At 35.3% G+C, this 25019-nt stretch overlaps 1 protein-coding gene across 1 annotated transcript; it reads left to right on the top strand.

Moving 5' to 3' along the window:
- The first annotated feature begins 1945 nt into the window (after positions 1–1945).
- Positions 1946–12975, top strand: LOC109053184 (ras-related protein Rap-2a). The gene is given in 2 exon segments (XM_042754923.1): positions 1946–3154; positions 11794–12975. Coding segments are annotated over 2 exon segments (543 nt in total). The 5' UTR covers positions 1946–2849; the 3' UTR covers positions 12032–12975.
- The last annotated feature ends 12044 nt before the right edge of the window (positions 12976–25019 follow it).

Here is a 25019-nt window from a genome sequence, read left to right as displayed (position 1 = left end):
TTACGAGTTATTTTCAATTTAACCTGAGAAATATATTGAATGTTTGTATCTACATTATAGAAGGAGAAAAAACCTGCACATGTGATGAAAGCAACAGAAACCAAAATTACAGATTTTCTTACACACAAAAAAAAAAAAAAAGATTACCGATACAAAAAAAGCAAATAAAAATTCAACTGATATACTAAAAAGAAACATCGTATATTTGGATATACTGAGGGGGGGCAGACAAGCGTTACCAAACACTTTGCCTACCTTTAGTCCATTGTTTTAAGCTTTTGGGTTCAGAGCATATAATATGTACTTAGGGTGTTTCCTAAACCGTTGTCAACCACCTCCATTTATATATGAATATACTATACCTATAACTAAGACATGTAAGAGTTTATTACTATTGTCACTGAGAGACCAAAAGGTTTGACGTTGTTGATGCTTTTCAATGACCTTTCCTGTTTGTGACGAGATGCTGTTCTCAAGGGATTGTGGGTATTTTACGCTGTGCTGCTGCCTTGACTTCCATAGAAGCAGTAGCCATCACACATAAACACATGTCAGAGATCATATGAGCGAGAAATTATAAACCAAGCCACTCTTTGGAAATATTAGTGTTTTCATGTAACCATTTTAAAATGTTTTATTTGTGCAATATATATATTATGTGGAACTATTTATGTCATATAGTCAAATGTTTTTGGTTTCAGAAAAATAGTGTAAAATCTATTGAGACGAAATGAATAAAGAAAGAAAAAAAGGACAGATGTGTTTTTCAGTGCTTGATTGTGTTTCATTTGCGTGTTTGTGTGTGAAACTACAGTTACCATGATAATATGTTGGTTTTGGGATTCTACCGTGGTATTTCAGCCAAGCCAAGTTTCCATGCACTTTTTGCACTGCTGTTATTGACAAATGACATTATAGTTTTTATTAATGTTTTGATTTAGTTTTTACATTTGTATTTACTATCTTAATTACTATCTTCAAGTTTGTCATTTTGTGTAGTTTATTTTTTTTAATGTTTTTATTATTGTTCATTTCACTTTTATTTATTTTAGTACTTAAAGTAACTCAATTGAAATGAGAAATATCACCTTGGTAAAAAGTTGAAATACAAAGAAAAGTTAACATATCTTTTAATTTTATTTGGGTATACTGTGTTATTTTTTTATGGTTTTAGTTTAGTTAACTATAATAATCCTGTTATGGACAAAGTGAAATGCAATTAGTTTCCAATTAGCTTTTAGCTGATAAAATGGTGTGTAAAGGTGAAACTATGGAATATGAATATGGTTATCTTTCAATATAATAGCATTATCATCTGATACTATCATCTTACCACGGTAGAACCTCACTGTGAACACCATGGTATTCTTTGAATTATTTAAAACTGATCTTGTATTAGTGTACTGTAAAATAAATTTAGACAGACAGTATAAGTTATTACTTATCGCGTTTTTTATGAATAATCAATGCAACCATTAATATTATTATGATTACATACTTTTTTGATGCTTTTATAGGTATTTTTGAAGCTTGAAAAAATCAGTACAAAACAATGACCAGCTCAATCTGATTTGTGCTTTATAGAAGAATGAAAAGACATGATGGACAAATAATGACTGATTTTTCATTTTTGGCTGAACCTTTAATCATTTCGTTGTAACGTTGTTTATTTCATTTTGATTTATTTGGACAATTTATGTTCTTTGTACAATACTTTCTCGGATTTATACCCAGTGAACTGCTGATGCATAATAGATATGATTTACCACTGTTGTAACTCAAACCAGGTTCTAATGAAAGCTGTAGGCCCTGAAATGTGGAGATGGATAATTTATTAAGAGGTAAGACCTGCACAACCCATATTCCTCTGTATGTGACTGTAGATTACATAAATGTATGAATTGCATTGTATTCATTAACATAAGTAAAAGTGGCATTTATTTTTTAAATAAAGACAGCACTCTATTCAAGCAAAGCATTTAGTAAATTTCAAATGAAGACCTGTGTGACTTAAAATGGAAGTGAAAGAAACGATCCTGCAGATATAGAATCCTATCGTAATACTTTAATGAACCACTGCAGACTTACAGCCTCCATCAGCGCACACAATGGGCGCATCCCTGTTGCTTTCTATTTCAGGTGCTGATGCAGGCGACGCGCTGTTGCCATAGGAACAGCATCCCCAGCATCATTTATTGACACTCTCCCTGCCCTCTCATTGGTCGTTCAAATGGAGTTGTAACCATTCGCGTCGCAGGTAAAAGCGGAAGTCCCGCTCACCACATTGACCATAACCTTATTAAGCCAAGCAGGCGTGGCTTACCGTTCTCCTCCGCGCCCATTGAGCGCTCAGCGCATCAATCCTGATATAAAACTATCCTTGAGCTGAGACGGTGTGGTCTGGCTTCAGAAGGTCTCCACCCGAGAGTATGGCGGTTGAGGATCCTGGAAGATGCAGAATAGCTATTCTGGAATGCAGCAGCGTCCTAAAGTTCTCCAAATGACGCTCGGAGGGGACGCGTGATGCCTTATATGCTCGTATTTGAAGGGACGCGAGGCGTTTTTTTATAACCTAAAATGTACGCAAATACATCGGGCAGGCTTTTAAAATATTATTTCTTTAAGCAGCTGTTGGGTTCCGGCTATTGTAGGTGGCTAGAGATGCCATGAAGTCCGCGCATTGGCTCTTTGTGCGTCTCTCTCTGTGGTGAGTGTTGCAATTCGGCCATGGCTCCGCGTCTGCTCGACTTCTGCAATATTCAAGGCAAGTTTCCCGTCGCATCTGATCGGCTTGGACACTGTTAGCTGGTTCCATTACGCGCGTCACGTCGGGTTCGGATCCGTGCGCAATGCGCGAATACAAGGTGGTGGTGCTCGGCAGCGGAGGGGTCGGGAAATCCGCTCTCACTGTCCAGTTCGTGACCGGGACCTTCATCGAGAAGTACGACCCGACTATCGAAGACTTCTACCGCAAGGAGATCGAGGTGGATTCGTCGCCGTCGGTGCTGGAGATCCTGGACACGGCCGGCACGGAACAGTTCGCGTCCATGCGGGATCTCTACATCAAGAACGGCCAGGGCTTCATCATCCTCTACAACCAGCACAACCACCAAAACATAAAACACATAAAACACAAGATAAACAAGATCAACAGGTAAGAAGACATAATACAAATACTATGGCTAATATTACCACTGTATTCTTTGAGGTCAGCATACCATCTGCTACCGTGATATTAGCACATACATAGTACTCCAATGTGCTTTAAAGAATACTATGGCATTATGATGCTATATTTTATCATGCTGCTTTCACAGTGTTTTTTGTTTGTTTTTCCTTCAAGGCGAAAAGCTTAAACTTATGGAAATGCAAATTAGTACTGTTTTTGGACATGGTTAATATTAAAGTGTCATAGCTTGTGCTACTATCACTGTAGAATGGTTTTATAAGTACTTTTTTAAAAAGTCTTAAATGAATATGATAATCATTCAGTACCATAACACATATTGTATTAAAGTTCCATGGCATTACCATAATTTTACTGCAGCTGAACACTGTTATTGAGGCTGTTACCATAATTTTTGTAGAATCAAGATGAAAAACAATAAACTTAAAAAATGATGGTATTAAAGTTTCTGGACAAATGCTTAAGTAACATGATATTAGCATCTGATACCATCATTTCATTTTTTTTTTTTTTTTTTTTTTTTGTAAGTTCAAGGTGAGAAACAATAAACATGCAGAAAACAATGATATTTCCATGTTTTGGTCATGTACTATGGTAAATATCGAGGTAACATTGTATAAGCATCTCATCATTTACAGAAGCACTGCTACAGTACTTTTTTTGTAAATTCAAAGTAAAAACAATAAACCTGCAGAAAATGATGGTATTACCATGTTTGTGGGCATGTAACATGGTACATTTTAAAGTACCATGGTACTGCCGCTGTTTAAATTCAAGGTGAAAATAATCCACTTAGGAAACCATAGTTTTACCATGGTACCACTGCAGTACTTTGTTTGCAAGTGTTATATGAATATGGTAATCATTCAGTATTGTGGTATATACTATATTAAAGAACCATTGCATTACTGTCATTTTACCATGGTACTACCACAGTAAGCTCAATCTGAAAGAAGCAGGCAGTTAGTCTCCTCTAAACGAGCTGAACTTTCCGCGGTTTTAAGCAGATGGAAAGACTTGAGCACGTGTGGAATAATATAATGGTGTGTCTTTAGTGTGCCGTTAATAATAAGTCCAATGGGAGGCCACGTCTATTCTAATCTTTCCATAATTTAACCTAAGGCCTAGAAACAGATGCTGTATTGTTTGTGTTTTTCCAGATCAACTCTTAAAAGGGGTGTGAACACATTGCTTTCATAAACGAGACGTACAGAACAATTAAAAACAGACTGTGAGGTAAAGCACACATAGACAAAATATTAATCACTCTAGCGTCAAAACCTGAAAGGCCTGAATTATCATGTCAGGACCTTGAATCAGAAAAGCTTTTAGCTATGAAAAGCTCTTATTTATGCACTTTTCTCATATTGTCTTGTGGCATTCACTGTCTGGTTCATTGTGACAAATACAGAAATTGTTGCATTTGAATAGCAAAAGCACTCTTTTGTTTTGTGTGATGATGTCATTATGAACAGTAGTGCTAGTAAAGAGAGTTGTACCTGTACAGGTGATGATGTCACACTAGCGGATTACTACAGTAATCAAATCATGACACATCAAAGCTGCAGGTTGCCTGAAGTGAGTGAGTGACGTGACATACAGCCAAGTATGGTGATCCATACTCAGAATTCATACTCTGCATTTAACCCATCCAAAGTGCACACACACAGCAGTGAACACACACACACCATGAACACACACCCAGAGCAGTGGGCAGTCATTTATACTGCGGCGCCCGGGGAGCAGTTGGGGGTTCGGTGCCTTGCTCAAGGGCACCTCAGTCATGGTGTTGCCGGCCCGAGACTTGAACCCACAACCTTAGGGTTAGGAGTCAAACTCTCTAACTATTAGGCCACGACTTCCCCACTTGAAAATGTTGCTGTTGTTTTTGCATGCAGTAATTTGACAGTTTGTCGTACATAACTGCTTAAAAGTCTTTGGAAACTTGCACTTGCACACTGATTTGGTTCTGAACAGATATTTTTGAACAGTTTACATCTCAGAATTATTTTTTCTAAAGAGGTTTTCCTTGCTATTGCAAGTTTATTTCTTGAAATTCTGAGTTTGTATCTCAAAAATTAAGACTTTTTTTCTCAGAACTGTGAGAAAAAAAAAATGAATTGTGAGATATAAGATCGCGATTACTTTAATTTTTTTTTAATGCTGTGGCAAAAATAAGCTTTAAGTTACCAAATAAACAAACAAATGCATTATTAAATAAATGAACAAATATTGATTGGACTTTTAATTATTTTACTTTATGTGAAGAAAATGTGCTGAACGAAATGAGACTTACACAGTTCTGTAGGAAATCACTTAAATAAAATGCATAAAATTAAAACATAAATCGAAGACGTGATGAAATTCCTGCGAAAATCCTAGCCACTAAACACACTCAGGATGGACACATTATTTCATCTTCATCTCTCTATCTCTCTAACTGTGAATTGAATTGGCGCCGTTTCATGCCAGAACCTGCAAAAACCCTCTAAACCTCTGGCACAGGTCGTTAATCTGCAGGAGGAGGCAGATACATGCTGAGACGGCGGATGATAACTACAGTAACACTGGTGAGATTTGCACACTCACCAAAATATAAATGAGATTGTGTGCTGGTGGAAGCCAAAGAAACATCATGACTGCATTAGCGCACACTAACCCAAAGGCACGCTTGACTTCTGGCAGTGAGAGCCTGAGAAGAGGAAATGTGGGTGGATCCGTCGGTCATCTGCTTTAAATCTAAGGCTAAACACACTTTAATGAATTTAGATTAAATCACACGTCGTCATATTCAATTTGGCTACAGTAGGTGTTTAAAAACGTACAGCACAGCCCACACTCAATCTGTGTTTCACCTAGTCTGAGTATGGAATTCTGTGAAAAGCATTTACATATTGTAAAATGTGTTAATATTATGCTAATTGGTATCTAAAAGCATTAATAGCATGAATGGCAGGTGTTCAGACTCCATGCAGACCTAATAGAATGTCTCTAAAGCGATACAAAACACAATAGTAGTTAATAACTGAAGCATATCGAGATTTGTGTACAAATCTTTTTTTTTATATATATTATTTACATTAATATTGATGAATCTCGCTGTATTAAAAATGTGTCTGCATACCTTTTTTATTTAAATGTATCACAAATGAAAGAGATTACAACCGATACTCCAATATAAATACTTTATAATTAAAATGCATGGAATATTATTAAAGTAAAAATATACAATTACTATTAGTATTACAGAATTATAGAATTAGTAGGGTATAACTTTTTATTTGATTTATTAAATTATTATATATACTACATAATATATAGAGAGAGAAACTGAGAGATTTTATATAGATTTTTTTATATTATATTATAGTGCGGCTAAATTTATGCTCTGAATATATTTTTGAAATTCCTTAAGAATAGCTTTGACTATCAAAATATTTTTAAGGTGTAACTTTTCTCTGTATATGTAGTAAATAATGTGCGTATATATATACCTGTCTACCCATGTGATAGCATGCTGTGATTTGCCTGTAGGCACAGTTTGAAGGCACAAGTGTGTAAGAAACAAGCACAAAGTGTCTTAAAAAACACCATTATATGCAGAACTACTTCCTTCCGCCATGTATGTAAATCTCAAGATGACAGGTTAACAGCTGCTGAGCCCAAACCTCTGTTACTAATTCGAAAATGTAACTTTAGAACTAGTAACGAAGAAACATTGAGTTGCTTCATTAAAATCTTTCTGTACTGTATTAAAATCTTACTGTATTATGTAGAGTATTATGAGACAGAGATGGACTGAGCGAGTGTGATTACCTGCAGCTGATACTTCAGCTCATCTCATTTTCAGCATAAAACATCAGTTTGAATGTCCACTCAAGAAAGCGATATCTTTGTCGTACTAGCCTTTCATCTTTTAAGGGTGATTGCATTGCTCACTGCATTTGTATGCTGCATCTTACAAGGTGTTGTTGAAAGTAAAATTACAGGGGAGGTCTAATGCTATTTCATGCATTCTGACTTACACAATCGAAATACAGTTTACAAAATCAGGAAAACATTACAGTTTATTTTTATAACTAATTGAATTTAACACATGTGATGTCTAATGACAGTTTTGTGAAATAGATATTGTCTTCATGCAGGCTGCAGGGACTGCGTCCCGTGAGACCTTCCTTCATGGAAGATGAGATTGTGTTCCTGAGGGTTTACCACGAGAAACCTGCTGTTAGTGCTGCTATATTGACAATTCACACTCATCTCAAATCCGTTTTTTGCTGATACAGTCGGGACTGAAGAAATGGATCATAGATTAGTGTCAAAACATTCTTATAGCTCTGAAACACATGGAGTGTGTGTGTGTGTTTGGAGAGCTGCTGAAGTTGATGATTGCTTTTTAACCTGGTCCAATTTACTGTTCGCTTTGCTGCACTGCTGTGACCGCAAGCGAAGCTGCAGCGTATTAACATCAAGTCATCTGTCTTCGTTTGTGTTTCACTCTGAACAGAAGATTTCCTTTCTTTCTTTTCACTGAGGCTGATTATAGATGTTGTATGACTTTAAAATTGGTTCAGCTTCTACTTTCTACTTGCTCTAGCGCTAGTATTTTCATGTCACTTCAAGGACTTTATATTGTTTTTAAGTGTTTGTTCATTTATTATATTTTTCTCAACAACAATAATAATATAACATATTTTTAAATATTATTATTATTATTATTATTTGCACATTTTAGTCTCCATTTTGTCCATTTAGTTTTCATTTGTCTATTTTTATAATATATATTCTATATTTATTAATAAAATTATTAAATATTCAATAAATATTGTAATTATTATTTCTACTCTTCTAGTAGTTTTACTTTACTGTTCAGTCGTTTTGGACTTTATTCAGCCAATTCTTTTTTTAATTTCTGAGAGAGCTTTTTATTTTGGAAAGCTTTGGAAAAAAACATTCCCCATTTTGTTTTCATTAACAGCTAGGTTCCTTTGTTTGTCTCTGAACCAGCATGTGGCCCTACCAGCATTTACGACCAAAAGCATCCCAGCATGCATCGCTTCCAGCAGGGTCTCTGGAGACTTCACATCTGTTTTTGTGTTCGTAAGTGCCGGGGGTCGAAGCGTTACTGGGCAACTGCTCCGGCGAGGCCTTCAATGCGCTGGACGGAGCAATGCAGCCATCAGTTTCTGACAGACAGACAGTGAAATCCAAAAGGTTTTAAATCCCTCAGTGCTGCATCACAGTTATACTGATCGCATTTTCAGCCTGCGGCCAAATCTCCACACAGCTGCACTGTATGAATTGCATTAGGCTCAATTTTTTAATTCTTTTGTTTCTGTTGTAGAATTATGTTCATATGATTCATATAACTTATATTTAAATTAATAATAATTCTTAGTCCTTTTGTGGTTTATACATATTTATTTTATAAAAACAAATATGTAAGATTCTATCATTAAATTTGATTGATTGTAAAATTGCGCCCTGTGTGGTTTGTTTGCCTCTGAATCTGTAAAGCGTGTGCCGCGACGTGTGGCTTCAGGCAATAAGCAATAGTAGCATAAAAGAATAATTAACTACTGAGCTGCTGTCAGATGCTAAATTGGTAAAAGCACCTTGTCATCTGCATGTGCAGCTCATGGTTGCATCATAATCGCTGTGTGACACGTGGTCAGCAGTATAAGAGCAGACGCTCATGCTTCAGTGATCCTCTAACACAGTGGTTCTCAACCACATTCCTGGAGGACCCCCATCACTGCACATTTTGCATGTCTCCTTAATCAAACACACCTGATTCATGTCACCTGCTCATTTGAAGAAAGGAGACATGCAAAATTGGGTGTGTGTCAGACAAAGGAGACATGCAAAATGTGCAGTGATGGTGGTCCTGACTCCAGGGTAATTACATTCACTTATCTAACAGATGTCATGGGTCATGAAGGCTTGCACTTCGTTAGACTCCAGGGTAATTACATTCACTTAACTAGTGCTGCTGTGTTTATCTTGTCACCATATTAAATTATTTTAATCAGTAAGACATTAAGATGATAACGCATGGCATGACATTTTGGAAAATGTCACCAAGCAGCATTATATGAACTGAATGAGAACAGATTTGTCTGTGAATCACAACAACAACAATATGGTTAGCTTGTGTCTGTCTTATATTATTTGTTGTTATTTACACGTTATTTCAATATTATTAATTAATCAAAAAATATTTTTTTCATATATACTTATATATTACTTTTCAAAATGTGCAGTTTAATTAAAATACATTTTATAATAGCTAGCTAGCTATTTTTCATTATATTATATGCATTAATATAAATATTTAATTAAATAATTAAAAATATATATATACATATATTATTATTATTATTTATATAATATTTCATTATTATATAAATAATAATATATGTGTATATTTATACACACATTTTAATATATGATATATAACATTATTTATAATAAATATATCATATATATCATATATGATTATATATGAAATATATATGATTTGTTTATTTTATATTCTAATTGTAATTAAAGTATATGATTTTATATAAAATATATGACATTTATATCATTTAAATAGTTATACATATAATAACACAATATAAAAAGAGAATTGTTTGAATAAAAAAAAAAATCAATAAAATGCACTTTTTTGAGAACTTATAAAAAGAAAATAAAGAGCACAAAGACATATTATTAGTTGCATAATCTATGCTGTGTTTGTATTTTATATGAGTCCTGGTAAAATATGTTTTGGGGAAAGTAGTTTTCTTGCTCAAACATGTAGCTTCATAAACTGGCTGAATGGGTAATATTTTTCCCAGCCAGCTTTATTGCTCTTCTTCATCAGCGGCACATAAAATGTGTACAAACAGAATGTACAACACGTAATAACAATTTAAAAGAACGTTCAAAATAACAATTAATTGTTAGTGTAACTCTTTTGACCCAGATTGCCTGGGTTTCCCACTGCTAAACATGGCATTGTGTTGAGCTCATCTTATAAATAGTGTAATGTGCATGACGAATATGAAAGCATATGGTCATGAATATGACACAGTTGATCCCAGACCTGCTCAAACAGGCGTTCCTTGCAGAGCTTTAGATTTCCCTTGTGTAAGTCTGGATATAAATAGCGCTTCTCCTGTTCGCCACCAATAGATGACATTTCATCTGTGTGCCGCTTTACACCCACTCACCATTCACACCTCGCTAATAACGTCCTGCTAGTGTGACGATGAATATTAGCTGAGGCCGTGAAATGTTAGATGCAATAACATGATGTGAATGATGCTAGTGATTGTCTGTTGCGCTGCTCTCTGCTCATGTTAAACTATTATAATTATGTTATACTAATATAAGTAAGGATGCATTCAATTCTTCAAAAGTGACAATAAAGACATTTATGTTACAAAAGATTCTTTTTCAAAAAATGCTGTTCTTTTGAACTTTCTACTCATCAAAGAATTCTGGAAAATAAAATGTATCACTGTTTCAAAAACTGTTTTCAACATTGATAGTAATCATAGATTTTTCTTGAGCAGCAAATCAACATATTAGAATGATTTCTGAAAGATCATGTGACTGGAGTAATGAAAGTAAATGATGGCAGGATGTTTAATTTTTGGATGAACTATATCGCTTTGAGTGTCCCAAGCTATTAAAAAGAGCAGTCATGTTTTCCTCTCACAGTCATTGAGACGTTCATCATCACTCTCTACAGTCACTGAAGATCTTCCTCCTTTAATTAGAGCTGATATCAAACCCGATACTCCTCCGCTCTCTGTATTCAGTCTGGTTTTCATGACTCATCTGGTCAGATGAGCGTAGGACACACACTTCTCTAAAGAGCCTCGTTTTTCTCGAGCGTCTGACAGATCAATAGCTCCGACTCAGTCTATGAAATATTACAAGATTTTTTTTGTGTTCCAGTTTATTGTTCAAATTAAAATAATGTGCACCAATAATGTGATTTCTTCCAATAATCAGAGTAAGGACTTAATCACAGTAAGACGTTTACATGACATGAGCAAATCTATTCGCTGTTTCAAGTAATTTTACATAAGTTTTGAGCGGTGAGGGGACACTTGAACTTAAACACCTCTGATTGGCCATTGCATTCAATAAATCAACAGATATGCCTGTGATTGGCTACATTGTTCAATGCTCCAAAAACGTGTTGTAATTAGATATCTTTGAAGCGCTCCTGAGCCCAAACACAGATATGCATTGGAGCGTTTGCCAAATCTTTCGCCAATCACATGCACATTTTTATCAGAGCTGTAATCATGCGATTAATGCATTTACATTCCTGTTTATTGAGATTAAAATCGGCATATGCCACACATTTTAATATAATTATGGTAGCCACGATTATGTTATGTTTTGTCAACTTCTGACTCAACCAATCACATGAGTTCGGGGGGTGAGACTATCGGTTTACCTGACCAATGGCGAACAAGGGCAGAAGGTGCAGTAGAACTCTTAGGAAACCTGTTCGGAAACAACTGTTACTTATTGCATATAGTGCTGAAATACCACATTTCACCTTGGAATTTCACTCATTCTTGAGTCATGTATGTTCGCAGGTATGAGCGCGTGCCCGTGATACTTGTGGGAAACAAGGTGGACCTGGACAATGAGCGTTAATCAACATAAAGTCAAGCTCAAGCTCAAGAATAAGAACTGCCCTGTCCGTTCATGGAGACATCGGCCAAGAGCAAAACCATGGTGGATGAACTGTTCTCGGAGATAGTCAGGCAGATGGACTACGCCTCTCAGCCGGATAAGGAAGACCCGTGCTGCTCCTCCTGCAATATACAATAACCCCACAATCAGGAGCCACATAAGGTTTTCAAAGGGGTTCAACATGGAGCTCTTCACTAAAGTAGTGTTCATACACGTCATGCACATGTGAATGCCGTCTACACACTAGACAATCCTACAAATTCATTGATTTCAATGGGAAAGATGCATCGCAAAGACATACCCAGCTAACATTATTTAAACAATTTATAACATTCTTAGAAAATACTTTTGTTAGCTGCCCATTTTTTCTTGGTTATGCGAATGTTAGAGAAAGCGTTAAGGGAACTTTCTATTTTATAATTTTGCAAAACTTTAACTTGTAAATGTTCTTTGAACTTACAGTAGATGAGAAACACAAGGGTTTGTGAAAGCGATACTGCGATGTGCAAACAAAAGTAGCTTTTTAGTATCGGTCGAGCTCTTGGAATTTCAAGTTGAGGCGAAATCCACTTCACTGTTTTCCCACTTATGATCAGACGGTTTCCTCCAAAAAATGGATTGCAAAACTCAAAGCTTTGTCTAGTGTGTGAACGCCCTAATTCAACACAATTATTATAAATGAATACAAAAAAGAAACCATAAAAAGGTCAAAGGGGTTAAAAAAAAATGCACCATACTGGGTCTTTCTTTTCCCCGCATGTTTTCAACACGTTCATTCTAAGTTTGGCGCTGTTCGCGAGAGACTTGATCGTGTTGGTTTCGCCATTTAGTTTGCACATATAGAGCCTGATGTCTTAAACTGCCATTACTTTAATAAAGGGCCAGAATGAGCTAGTTTTGTTCTTCCAAACGGCCCGCTGTCAGTAAAGTGATGTTTCCTCTGAGGGACTATCAGACGTCGAGGTTTGAAATGTTCATGAGGGGATCTATGTGTTTAAGTGTACCGTTGCAGCAACGAGGGGCTTTACTTCGAGAGTTTGAGGGACATTTTCTTTGAGGAAGCCAAATAGGATGCTGAGAAGCAGAGCACTTTTCTTTTGTAATGTTGTGTCTGTTTGATCTGCGAAACTGCTGGAATCATCAGCTGATTATGTTGTGGTTTTTAATTAGCACCTTGATATAGAATGTTGCAAATACTGAGTTATGTATTTTGTAATAATGTAGTAAAACAATCATGGGATTTGCTTTAGAATAGCTTTGAATTAAATGGGAACAGTATTCGTCATGAAACGCTTACGACACTTTCCACAAAAAGAGTCCAAATGTCCTGATACTTTTATTTGAAGCAATAAATTCATAAAGAACTAGTTCGAGAAATTGTTAAATTAACCTAGCATTCAAAGCAGCTAGTTTTAAACACGTTAAATGTCTGTACGACCCTTTAATATGGTGATTCAGGCCTCCCACACCTCAGAGATCTTGACTATATTCAGCAGTTAAAACCCACATAACATCTGTTGAATTGATATTCCGTTAAATGCGGAAATCATTTAAAATATTTTGTACATGTAAAAATATTTTACAAATATTTTTAAATATTCAATTTATTTTAAATGATTTAATAGTAATTTATTAAATATAATTATTTAATTCTAACAAAGCAGGCCTGGCGCCACCTATAGGCAGAGCAGGCTATTGCTCAGGGCAAGGCTGGGCAACTTGGGTCCTGGAGGGCCACTGTCCTGCAGAGTTTAGCTCCAACCCTAATCAAACAAGATAAACAATGTCTTCAAGATCACTAGAAAGCTACAGGCATGTGTGTTTAATGGCATAGGGCCCCGGGCTTTGAGTCGGAGCCTCCATAACCGTAACATGCAGACGTGTGAGTTGTCGTCGTCTGTTTTGGAGTGATTGCAATGTATTCTAAATATAAACTTGATCTGTCAATCAGCGTCATTTCTGGACAGATCAATGCAATAATATACAATATATCCACACTATATATATAAAAAATAAGGAAGAAACCCCTCCCAAAACCAACTAGGAAAAAAAATGATGAACTGCACTGATGTTCATTTACTGAAGTGGTATTCATGATGAACTGTGAATAAATGATTCAACAAATTACTGCATAATAATAATATCACGCTTTTGATCAAAAATAAATGCAGCTTTGATGAGCATAAGAGACGTCTTTTAAAAACATTAAAAATAGTAACGTGTCCAAACTTTTGACTGGTAATGTATAAGTGAAAATATACAAAATTTAAAATGAAAATGTTGTATAAATAAAAAAGGTTAGGGATCATATTTGTTTTAAGTGCTTTTTTTTTTTTTTAGAGGTGGGGGGCCTCCAACATGAATTTTGCCTAGAGCCTCCAAATGTCTAGAACAGCCTGGATTCAAAGTAGCTAGTTTTAAACACACAAAATGTTTGTATCAACCCTTTAAAATAGTGATTTAGGCCTGTTTGCACCTCTAGGTCTAGTTAAAATCATATAACATCTGTTGAATATCTTTAAATATAGAAAAAATATTATTAATAATATTTAAAAAATGTAATAATTTACAATATTTTTCTACATTTAAAAACATTTATTTTACATTTATTTAAATAAAGGAAATTTCAAAATAAATCAGCTCATATAATATTTAGTTTGACCTCCTGAGGTGGAAGAGCAAGATTTTTCAGCGTTTCAAACCCTATTTTGTACCCCTATTTGTGGAAAGTGCCTATTAATTTTGAAGCCTGTACTAGATGTGATTATTAATTTAATGATTTTGGAACGGGAATCAGCAGAATGCAGTCAACCACATGAATGTTGTACAGAACCACATGGGGGAAAACAAATATAGTTTGTACGGGGCACTTCATTATCAATCGAAGCGCCCCTCAGTTCATCTGCTTTGAGTAAATATGGCGAAAAGAATAATAAGCAAAATCATTTTATCATACCTTTCTCAGGAGAGTTACAGGCTACCAAATCTGTTCTTAAAATTCATGAGGATGATTTTGTGTTTTGTCATTTTATTTGTTTATTTAATCATTAGAAATAAGATGATAAGATTTCTTTATCTATATTGTCGTTTTGGTATTACGGTCATTTGGTATTACAGAGCAATTCTTATTTAACCATCATATCTGTCATCAATACGATCATGTGGTTCATGAATCCAGAAATGTACAAATATGTAAAAAAAACAAAAACAAATGTAGGCCTAAAGAAAACAATTAAAGACGGTCGTGTGTAGTTTATAAAAGATGTCAAACTTTCAGTATGTTGATTTAGCAGTCATATGCATTCGCTAAAATATCATTGTTTGTGAATATTACAGCAGATGAGACTGAAACAAGTGGAATAGAGACACACAACACACAATCACGCTACGATCCTCCAGATGATCATTTATGGGTGATTTTGCCTTGCCATGCGAACTAAGGGTTTGCCTTTTTAACTTTCATCATTGATCTTATATTTTTTTAAATGACCATTTACCCTCTTCCACATGATAAATGGATTGGGAATATGGTTTCATTCACACACAACAATAAAGACATCTTATTCACAGCTGTAGACACAAGCTTGAGTTTGTCTGGCTAATAGAGCTAACTGTCTTTTTTTACAGAGGAAATGCATACAGTATGTGCATTAGATGGAATATGTATGTATGTATATATATATATATATATATATATATATATATATATAGATATATATATATATATATATATATATATCTATATTATTATATGTGTGTGTATATATATATATGTGTATATATATATGTTGTGTGTATATATATTTATGTGTATATATATATATATATGTATATATATATGTGTATATATATATATATATAATATATATCTATATATATATATGTGTGTAATATGTATATATATATATGTTAGATATATATATATATAATATATTCTATATATATATATATATATAATATATATATATGTATTTGTATATATATATGTATTTGTATATATATATGTATATGTATATATATATATGTATATATGTATATATGTATATATATATATAGTGTGTGTATATATGTGTATATATGTATTATATATATATATATATATATATATATATGTATTTTGTATATTTAATACACACTATGTGTGTATAATATGTATATATATATATATGTTTTTTGTATATATATATATATATATATATCTATATATATATATATATATTAATATATACATTTTATTTTGGTTATATATTATTTTATATTGTAATATAACCAAAACCATTTTAATAGTTTTAGATAAAAATAGCAATACTGTGTGGTATAAGTTCATGTACTTATCATATTTTTGATTTTTAGTTAATTATTTGTAGTTGGTGTTTGTTTTTTTTTGTTTTTTTAGTAATTGTAATACTTCAACTTTTTTTGTTTATAATTTTCATTCTATATATATATATTTGTAATCAACCAAAATGATTTTAACAGTTTCAGTTAACAACAATCCAACAGTACATGCAGTATACTTCACATATTCCACTCATAATAGAGTTAAGATGTTGAATTCTCCAGAGCTGAACATAAAGCTTGTATTAGTGGCGTTTGGAGTGAATGCGCTGTTATGTGGTCGAGTGAGTGAGATGTTTGACAGGAGATTTCACACCACCCACTACAGCAGGCTTTCATCCTCCTCTGAGATCCTGCAGTGATGGAGCAGCGTGTGAAAAGCAGGTCTATAGAGGACAAGATTCGCCGGAGGCCACATCGCTGGGTGTCATGGCAACAGGATGATAACATAACATGATGTTTTATCTTTATTTATGATAAATTTGGGGTTTTGTATTGAAGAAGAAGCTATGGTGCGTGCAGATGCTTTGCATTCTTTCAAAACTCTTTAATGTCTCAGCTGTTTCTGCCACACAGCAAAGACATTATATGGTGTCGGGGGGCGCCGTCCTCCAGACAATGTCTCAAACTGCTCAAATTAAGTCTCAAACACTTTCTAATCACGTTTTACATTCACCTGAGATGCTAGACTGTAAAGACAACACATTTTTTTTTTGTTTTTTTTTTTTGTTTTTTTTAGATGTGAAAAGCACTGATGAATTGCACACAATAAAACCAGAAACATCCGTCGATTCTGGTTTTCATGTTGACTTTAAGTCTCCTGGGGTTTTAGAAAGGAGTAGCATATATATATATATTATATTATATTTATATTGTATACTATATATATATATATATAAGTATATATATATCTATATTCTTTTAATGGCAGGATGGAGGCAAGGGGACACAGGAGATGGTTTTGTGTGTTTGTATTGTCTGAATGGAAACAAAACAGCAGTTTATTCAATAACAGCAGAAAATGAAAGATTCACACAGAGTACAAGACCTTATGAGAAGATCCATCTTCCTCGAAGAAAACCAGACTGCCATAAACTGTAAGTTATTTAATAACACATTCAAAGGATAAATTTCCTATTCAGTTTTTTTTTTTTTTTTTTTTTAACTTGATGTTTTTTTTTTTTTTTTTTTTTTTTTTTTTTTTTTTTTTTTTTTTTTTTATGATGCTGAAAATCTGTGTAGTGTGTGTGTGGTGTGTGTGTGTGTGTGTGTGGGTGTGTGTGTGTGTGTGTGTGTTGTGTGTGTGTGTGTGTGTGTGTGTGTGTGTGAGAGAAGCCTTAATGGTTCTTGTGTCAGAAATCACTCCACAATTTTTAAAATGTTCATTGATGTGGCCCATCAATATGCTGAAAATAATAGCCTATTTATTTAGGGGTTGAAAAGAAATGTTCCAGTCCAACACTATGTTTGATTGTTGAAATATAGCCTACCATAAAGGTTTGTACTTGAATTTAGTTCAATAAAAAAAAAAAAAAAAAAAAACGAGCTAGATGTGCCAATTTGGTTTTAGCTATTCGGTTCTTATTTATGAATTCTTTAAAAATGCAATTATTGATGACAGTGAGTTTATGATTCAAATCACTAATGTTTTTTAAAATATATATTATATTATTTTAGATTATATTACTGTTTTCTTTATGGTTAAACCACTCGACATCTTTTAAAAAACACGCCAAACAGTTTACACAACAATTACATTTTGATGAAGACACTTGTGTTCTGGTCAGTTTGACACAAACGAGGATCTTTTTCCCTAAAAAAACTATGCTATCACTGGTATTAGGCCTCATTGATCTGAGCTTATGCACCTAATTTTTGGAGTGAATATTGCCAAAATAGTCCATGAAATGATGCTTTTTTGTTATTTTTTGTCAAAAACCTGAGGTGATCATTAAGGTGTCAGATCATGGAGGCCCATGGTAGCCACATTGGCTTATAATTGAGTCCGATTTTTCAGAAACAAGCAGCTGGAAACATCTGGAAACACCTTCCCATGATTCATCATTCAAGCACCAGTGAATTGCCTCCGCAGTGCTCTTTAAAAGACATTATTTGCACTAATGACGGCCAAATATCCCACTGATTCGTCTGGTGTGGTGAGACATCCCATCACTTTCTAATGCTTCACTAGAAGCTGAGTGTTTACTGGGACGTTGTCAAGCTAATTATGACCATTACCTCCAAAACACACTGGAGGAGTGTAAAGTTTCCACATCCACGTGTTTAAGGCCCTATAACTGCTATGAAGATTATATTTTTCATGCTTACATCACACAATATGATATGATTTTTTATGTGCAAATAAAGAAATACCCAGGTTTTAAGTTTACGTTTATGCCATGTAAAACGCACTATCATGGAGTTCAGGGCCATAAAAAAAAAAAAAAAGAAAAGAACAATCAGAAATGGCATCTTTTCTATAGCTCAGTTGTTTCTTCTAGACATAAAATGACAGCAAATGGAGAATTTTGTTTAGGTTTACTGCTTCTCAGATGTTTCTCCTGAGTAAAACTGTTCATTAATTATTTTGAATCCAATTGTTTTGTTAATTTGGAGGAATTTTATGACAACATTCAACATTTCAAACTGATAGCTCAATTATGTCTTCAAAGCTGTGAAAGAACAACCTCTAAAAACCAAAATAAATCCTTATGAAGTGCAAATTTTTGAGGCTTAACGTTTGAGGAGTGCTGATCTAGGATCATAATTTGGGCAAAGCAATCTGAAGCTGGTGGTGGGTGGGGATGAAGAAAGCTGTGAAGTCAAGGCTTTCAAAGGCTCTCCATGCTGAGAGTCACTCTGTCGGGAGGCTCTTGGATGAGAGGTTTCACTCCTGCTCCTGGAGATCCATCTTCCTGCAGAGTTTATCTCCAATTCTGCTCCAAACACTCCTGTCTTTGATTTGTAAGAGAACTCAAAGACATCGGTGGATTGGTTCAGCTGTTTTTGATAAGAACTGGAACTAGTGCTAGAAGATTAGGAGTTTCCAACTTCCTTTTTTGAAAAGTGTGAAAAAATCAGTGGATTAAAATTAGTGTGGTCCACTGCTGATAAATATTGTAACTACATTATGCACCATCCATTCTGTTTTGGTTAGTTGCCAGGGTGTTGCTAGGCAGCTACTGTATTTTATATGGTTAGCTTTGTGATTTGAATGCTAAGATGTTGTTTGTTATTGTAAGCGTACTGCTATGTGGTTGCCAGGGTGTTGGCTATGATGTAGTTGACTAGGATATATTGAAATGGTTGCCAAGGGTGTTGCTATCAGTTGTGTAGGTGTTCTGAGGTGCTGCTATGGCAGTTACTAATATGTTTTTGGATGGTTGACAAGTGTATTGTTTATTTGCTGTTGCTAAATGTGTTTTGGGTTGTTGCTTAGCACTAAGCTGTTTTGGTCGATAACGGTGTGGTTTTTGCTATGTGTTTGCTAGGGTGTTGCTCCTTACGGTTACTTAGATACTTTGGGTGGTTGCCAGGTTTTATGTTTTTGTTACTAGGGGATGCATGCATGTTGTATTTCTGTGCTGTTACTAGGGCTATGAGTTTTTTGCTCACATGGTTGTCAGGGTGTTGCTATAACAGTTGTCTAGGTGTTTCTAAGGTACATTGACATTCCCTGTGTTCTTTTTAGTGGTTGCTACGTGTGTTGCTATGTGCTTCGCTAAGAGTCTGAGTATTTTCTAGCACATTTGTTATGAGGTTGCTTGAGTTATGTCTGGTGTGCCAAGTGTTAAAACAACTAGATTAAGCTGACGCTGACATACAGATATGCTCTATGTCCTACTGTTGGGATTTTCTTGTCGTGCAGGGGCAGTATGAATACACGACCAGATAAACTGGCTCAAAATAGCCTTCTCTTTTGTTCTTGCAGGTTAACAGTCGACACACCTTTCAAATCCTATCGGTTGGCATAAAGTCCCAGGATATGAGGCTCAGAAACACTATGACTCCACCCACATGTATCAAGTACCTATTTCAGAACAATTTAACAAACTGTGCTTGTAAGCAGTAGGTTAATCAATATTTGCCTTAAAATCAGCATGTCTTAAGGCTTGTCAAAGAGGGGTGGACAGTGGTAGCTTAATAAAATAAGTTATGCACCATTATTCTTGGTAACAGAAACCTGGACTGAATACGTTATCTAGTGGAAAAAAAATCTACCCACCCTTCGCGTGAACTACTACATCAGGCCTCAGTGATGTTTCTACACCTCATTCCTCATCCCCCCTGGAATCTTCTGTTTCCCACACATCAACTGGTTGAGTCTGTAACATTTTACAAGAGGCTGTGACGGCTCATCTGGAAGATACCCATATCTGCCGTGAGATTCGTCTGCCGAGCCTGTGTTGTCCTCCAATCCTCTGATTTTCTCATGCATATCAAGCCCGATGCAGGTCTGTGTCTATTTCATAAAGGAGGAGCCAGTTATGCTAGGTGTGAGTAAGTGAGGTTTTATTATCAGCGCTATGTTTTAAAATATCATACTACTAACTATTCATGCTGATTTCTGCAGTATATAAATACTGTAGTATGTAATATTATGCATACGTAAGTTTTTTTTTAGTATGCATAGAATTAATTATCTTACTGTAGCTGCTGCAATGTGCACTACAATGCGTTTAGTGTAGTGGCACTATATGATAACTAGTATGCAAACATCTGCAGTGATCAGCATTGTGATAGTAAACATCTATATGGAACACACCTTTAGAGTTTCGAGAACATGAATGCCAAATAAATATTGTACTCTATCTGCCGACTGCATCTACTAAACACTGTTCTTCCAGATAGTCCTGTTCTCCCAAACACAACCCCCGTACATACCACTACTTTACAGAATACCCACGAGCCCCTGTGTTCTGGTCAGATGGTGGAGACGAGGGGCTGGATATTGTCTCCTAGAAGGGACACACGTTAGCATTAGAAATCAGGACCACAAACACAGAAGTAAGCAAATAATTAACTAGACTTTCTGTTTTTTGTGAACAAAAGCTCAATGGTGTTCATGCAACACTTGCGAAGTATGTTGCTGTAATTATTTCTTTTTAATGGTTCATGCAGATTCTCTAGGATGGTATGGGGTTTTTATTGTGTTAGCCTGGTGTTATGTGGTGTTTTTGAAAAGTTTATTATCCAAGGGAGCAAAACTTTTTGAGCAATGTTGCAGTGGGCAACCCGGTGAGACCCATGTGGCCCAGATGAGTAGTCCAGATATAAATTTTTATTGCCCATTCCAACTGTTGAAAGTCTTGCCCAAGCAATATTGCTCAGAAAACGTTGCCCCATGTATTCATCACCTTTAATGTGCTTCTTTTTGCCAGCAGGTTGTTTTGCTAATGGCAGCTACTAACGCCTGTTTGGGTGGTTGACAGGAAGTGTTTAGTTTTGTTGTGGTTGACAGGGCTTGGGGGGGAGGGGACATGTCGTTGGGGCTTGTATGTTACAGCATGTATGAGAATGTTTGAGGCTTGGTTTGGCGCAGGTTGGCTATGTTTGGTTTGCCTAGGTGGTTGCCTGAAAAAATAGTTGCAGGATTGAATTTCCTCTGCTGTTGCTAGGCTGTAGAAGTTCTGGGGTTGTTTGCTATGCAGTTTTTTCTTGTTAGAATGTTCTTGTTGCCAGGGTGTTGCTATGTGGTTTTCTTATTGCTGTTCCGTGGTTTGTCCCGTGAATGTTTGCTCTTTGGTGCACTTCAGGGGTGTTGCTATGCAGTTCTTAAGACGGTGTTAGCGTGTTGCTAAGTGATGATCACTGTGGTGCTCTAGGTGGTTGCTAGGGTGTTGCTAAGTGGTTTCTAAAGTACTCTGAAATCCTGTGATCTTCATAAGGATTGTTTTAAGGTTTTGTACTGTATGACAAGGGGGGTGTTCTTTTTAAAGCCTGTTTAGCATGGCTGCTGCGCTGGTGTTTTTTGTTCATATGAAGGTCTGTAGCATATACATTTTTTTTGCTGTTTTTTTTTTAAAAGTCAACTGTCACATTACAGTGATTTTTTCTTTCCCACTAACCTATATTCAGGCGTTGCAGAGGGCAATGACAGTTAGGTTTTACCTGTCAGAACGCCATGACGCTTTCCTTTCGACAACTTCTATTTCCACTCTGCTTCTGGTCGCTTCTCCAAACTACCCCCTAGGGACTCGAACTGCTGCCAAAATGCAGAGTGACAATTAGGTTTCCAAATCTCCGTTCCACACTGCAAATGGGTCGGTGGGAGACCCCGTCTATCAGTTTGTGTGGCCTGGTCAGAAAACCTCTCACCTTGTTTACATTCACATATACACGACTACGCTACCCGTCCATAGAGTGTATCTATTTGTTCTAATCAATTCACACACATGATCTATAGCAAGATATCTGTGAAAATTTATTAAACCCTGTACGCACTTGTGCTACTAGAACTAAATAAATAAGGATGCAACACTACAGCAAAACCCTCATTTACAAAAAATCACGCTTTAAAATATAACCTATATACACACTAACAAACTGCTTATTGCCACAAGCAACCATTTGAAAAACAACCTTAAGCACACCTTTCCCTAGCACCATGTTATGAAACTGTGTAGAAAATACTAGGAAAGATGAGAACATGTGATGATGAATTTTGCATTGGCCACCCCACTAAAAGACTCATATATCTTCAGAAATAAAATCTAGTTTGTAGTTTATGTTCTTTTATGTGTGCCAGACTGGGACTCAAAGTGACCCGTTCTGGCAGCATGCAGACACTGGACACTTTCTCCAGACAGTAATCGCAATGCATGCTGTTAGCTTGAAAATACAAACGCTGTTCACAAAATAATGCGAGCCATAAAAAATATGAAACTAAACAACTAATAAATAGAACATACAAGGGCATTTATGGCGTAGGACTAATTACCATGTGCTCAAGGGTAAACAAATGTTGTGGCACTTTAACAATTTCTGTGTGAGTCAGGGTTGATTGATGGTCCATGAAATATGTGAAATATCAAAAACTGAGTGGCTTAAACTTTTTAAGCAAAATATTTGACAAAAAAGAAAGCTTGAAATTCCTCACACAATAGATGCAGTGTTCAAAATGGAAAGAAAAATCGCGAAGACAGGTTTTTTTGTCTAAGGACGTTCAAACACGAGTGTGAAAAAAACGTGAATGTTAGTGAAATGAAAAGATCCTTGAAGCATTACTGTGAACAGATGAGACTTTCTTTGACCTTTTGAAGCGAATATATATTGTCTGTGAAGTTACGGTATGTCTGTCTGGAGGTTTTCATAGAGTTTCTCTCGCGCCCTCTTGTGGCAAATTAAAGGTAATTTTAGTTATTTTAAAATTCGGCCTTTTTATTTCTTCAGCACAGTGTCATTCTCAGCTTGGCAAACTTCAGAATACAAATTTCCTTAATGCAATCACATTACGCAGGGATCCATAAATATGATAAAATATCATATTTTAGCACATTCACATGCACCCAAAACCTCAATACAACACTTTAAAACATTAGAACTGTATTGAATATTGGCATATATTAAACACATGTTAATATAAATGCGACAAACTCTCAGAGTTGAGCACACGCACATGAATCATGAGATCCAAAATAAGACTCAGGGCACAGGATTCAAAACTTAAAACATTAGGAAATGTATGGATATTCGATACATGTCAATCAAATTCAGCACTTTGGATAGCTTTGCTATGTTTAACATGTCAACATAAAATTTACTTACTATACATTGAACATGTCTATTCTATATTTATGTCATGTTCTGGTCATCATTTCATATGTTCAGCAAGGTGCTTACCTTTTATTTAAATAAGAGATATAATAAACATTTACATTTTTGTACTACTTCATATAACAGGTTTGATGATTTTACCTATCTGCTGTGAACCTGATGATCCATAACTCTGTGCCATAGTATCAAAGATATGAATGACTGATATATTCAAGCAGAATGGCACATAAAAATGACAAGCAGTATCCAGTCGGAGTTATATTAAAAATTGTTCTGGCTATTCCAAGCTCTATCGTTGTAAAATATATAGTACACAGACATACAAATATACATCCATATACACCGCTTTCATCCACCTTGGCTGATTGAGAATATTTAATATGGCCAGTTCCAAAGATTGAACTTAGAAAAAGGCTTTAAAATTGAATTACAGGATATGACTAGATTTTGACAGAGGTTATGATTATGATTTTAAATAAAAGCCACAGAGAGAGTTAAAGTCGCTAGGAAAACAATTATTGACTAAGAGGACCGACGCAATGTTCTAATGCCAATTCTAATGGGATTTTTTTCTCAAACACAACTTATAGCTGTGAGGCCTACACCAAATGTAAACATACTATATAACTTCCAATTGGGACGTCATTGAAAAGTGATGATAGTACTTATAAAAAAAAACTGTACGAAATAAGGTGGTACAGGTTGGTAATTAATCTTGCATGTCTGCCCCCTTGGAAGGAAACACGGGCTGGTTTCATTCAACAGGCAGTTTTAGGTGTGGAGGTTTGTAAACATGATGAGAACAAAAAAATTATGTGATTTCTGGGAAAATTTATCCTATTGAGTCTTTCATTCAGTTTAATTCACTCGTAACATATAGGTTAGAATGTGAGTGTGGACATTTCAACACTGGTTAAAACCAAAGGCAAGATTGTATTATAAGAGTTGTTGTCTGAGCAGTAAGTAAGTGCTATTTGTATGAAAAACATGCTATATCCTGCGAGGTATTATA

Source organism: Cyprinus carpio, unplaced genomic scaffold, assembly GCF_018340385.1.
Source record: "Cyprinus carpio isolate SPL01 unplaced genomic scaffold, ASM1834038v1 S000006615, whole genome shotgun sequence".
Lineage (NCBI taxonomy): Eukaryota > Metazoa > Chordata > Actinopteri > Cypriniformes > Cyprinidae > Cyprinus > Cyprinus carpio.
Note: the sequence above shows the minus strand (reverse complement) of the source record. Positions and strands in the feature narration are given on the sequence as shown.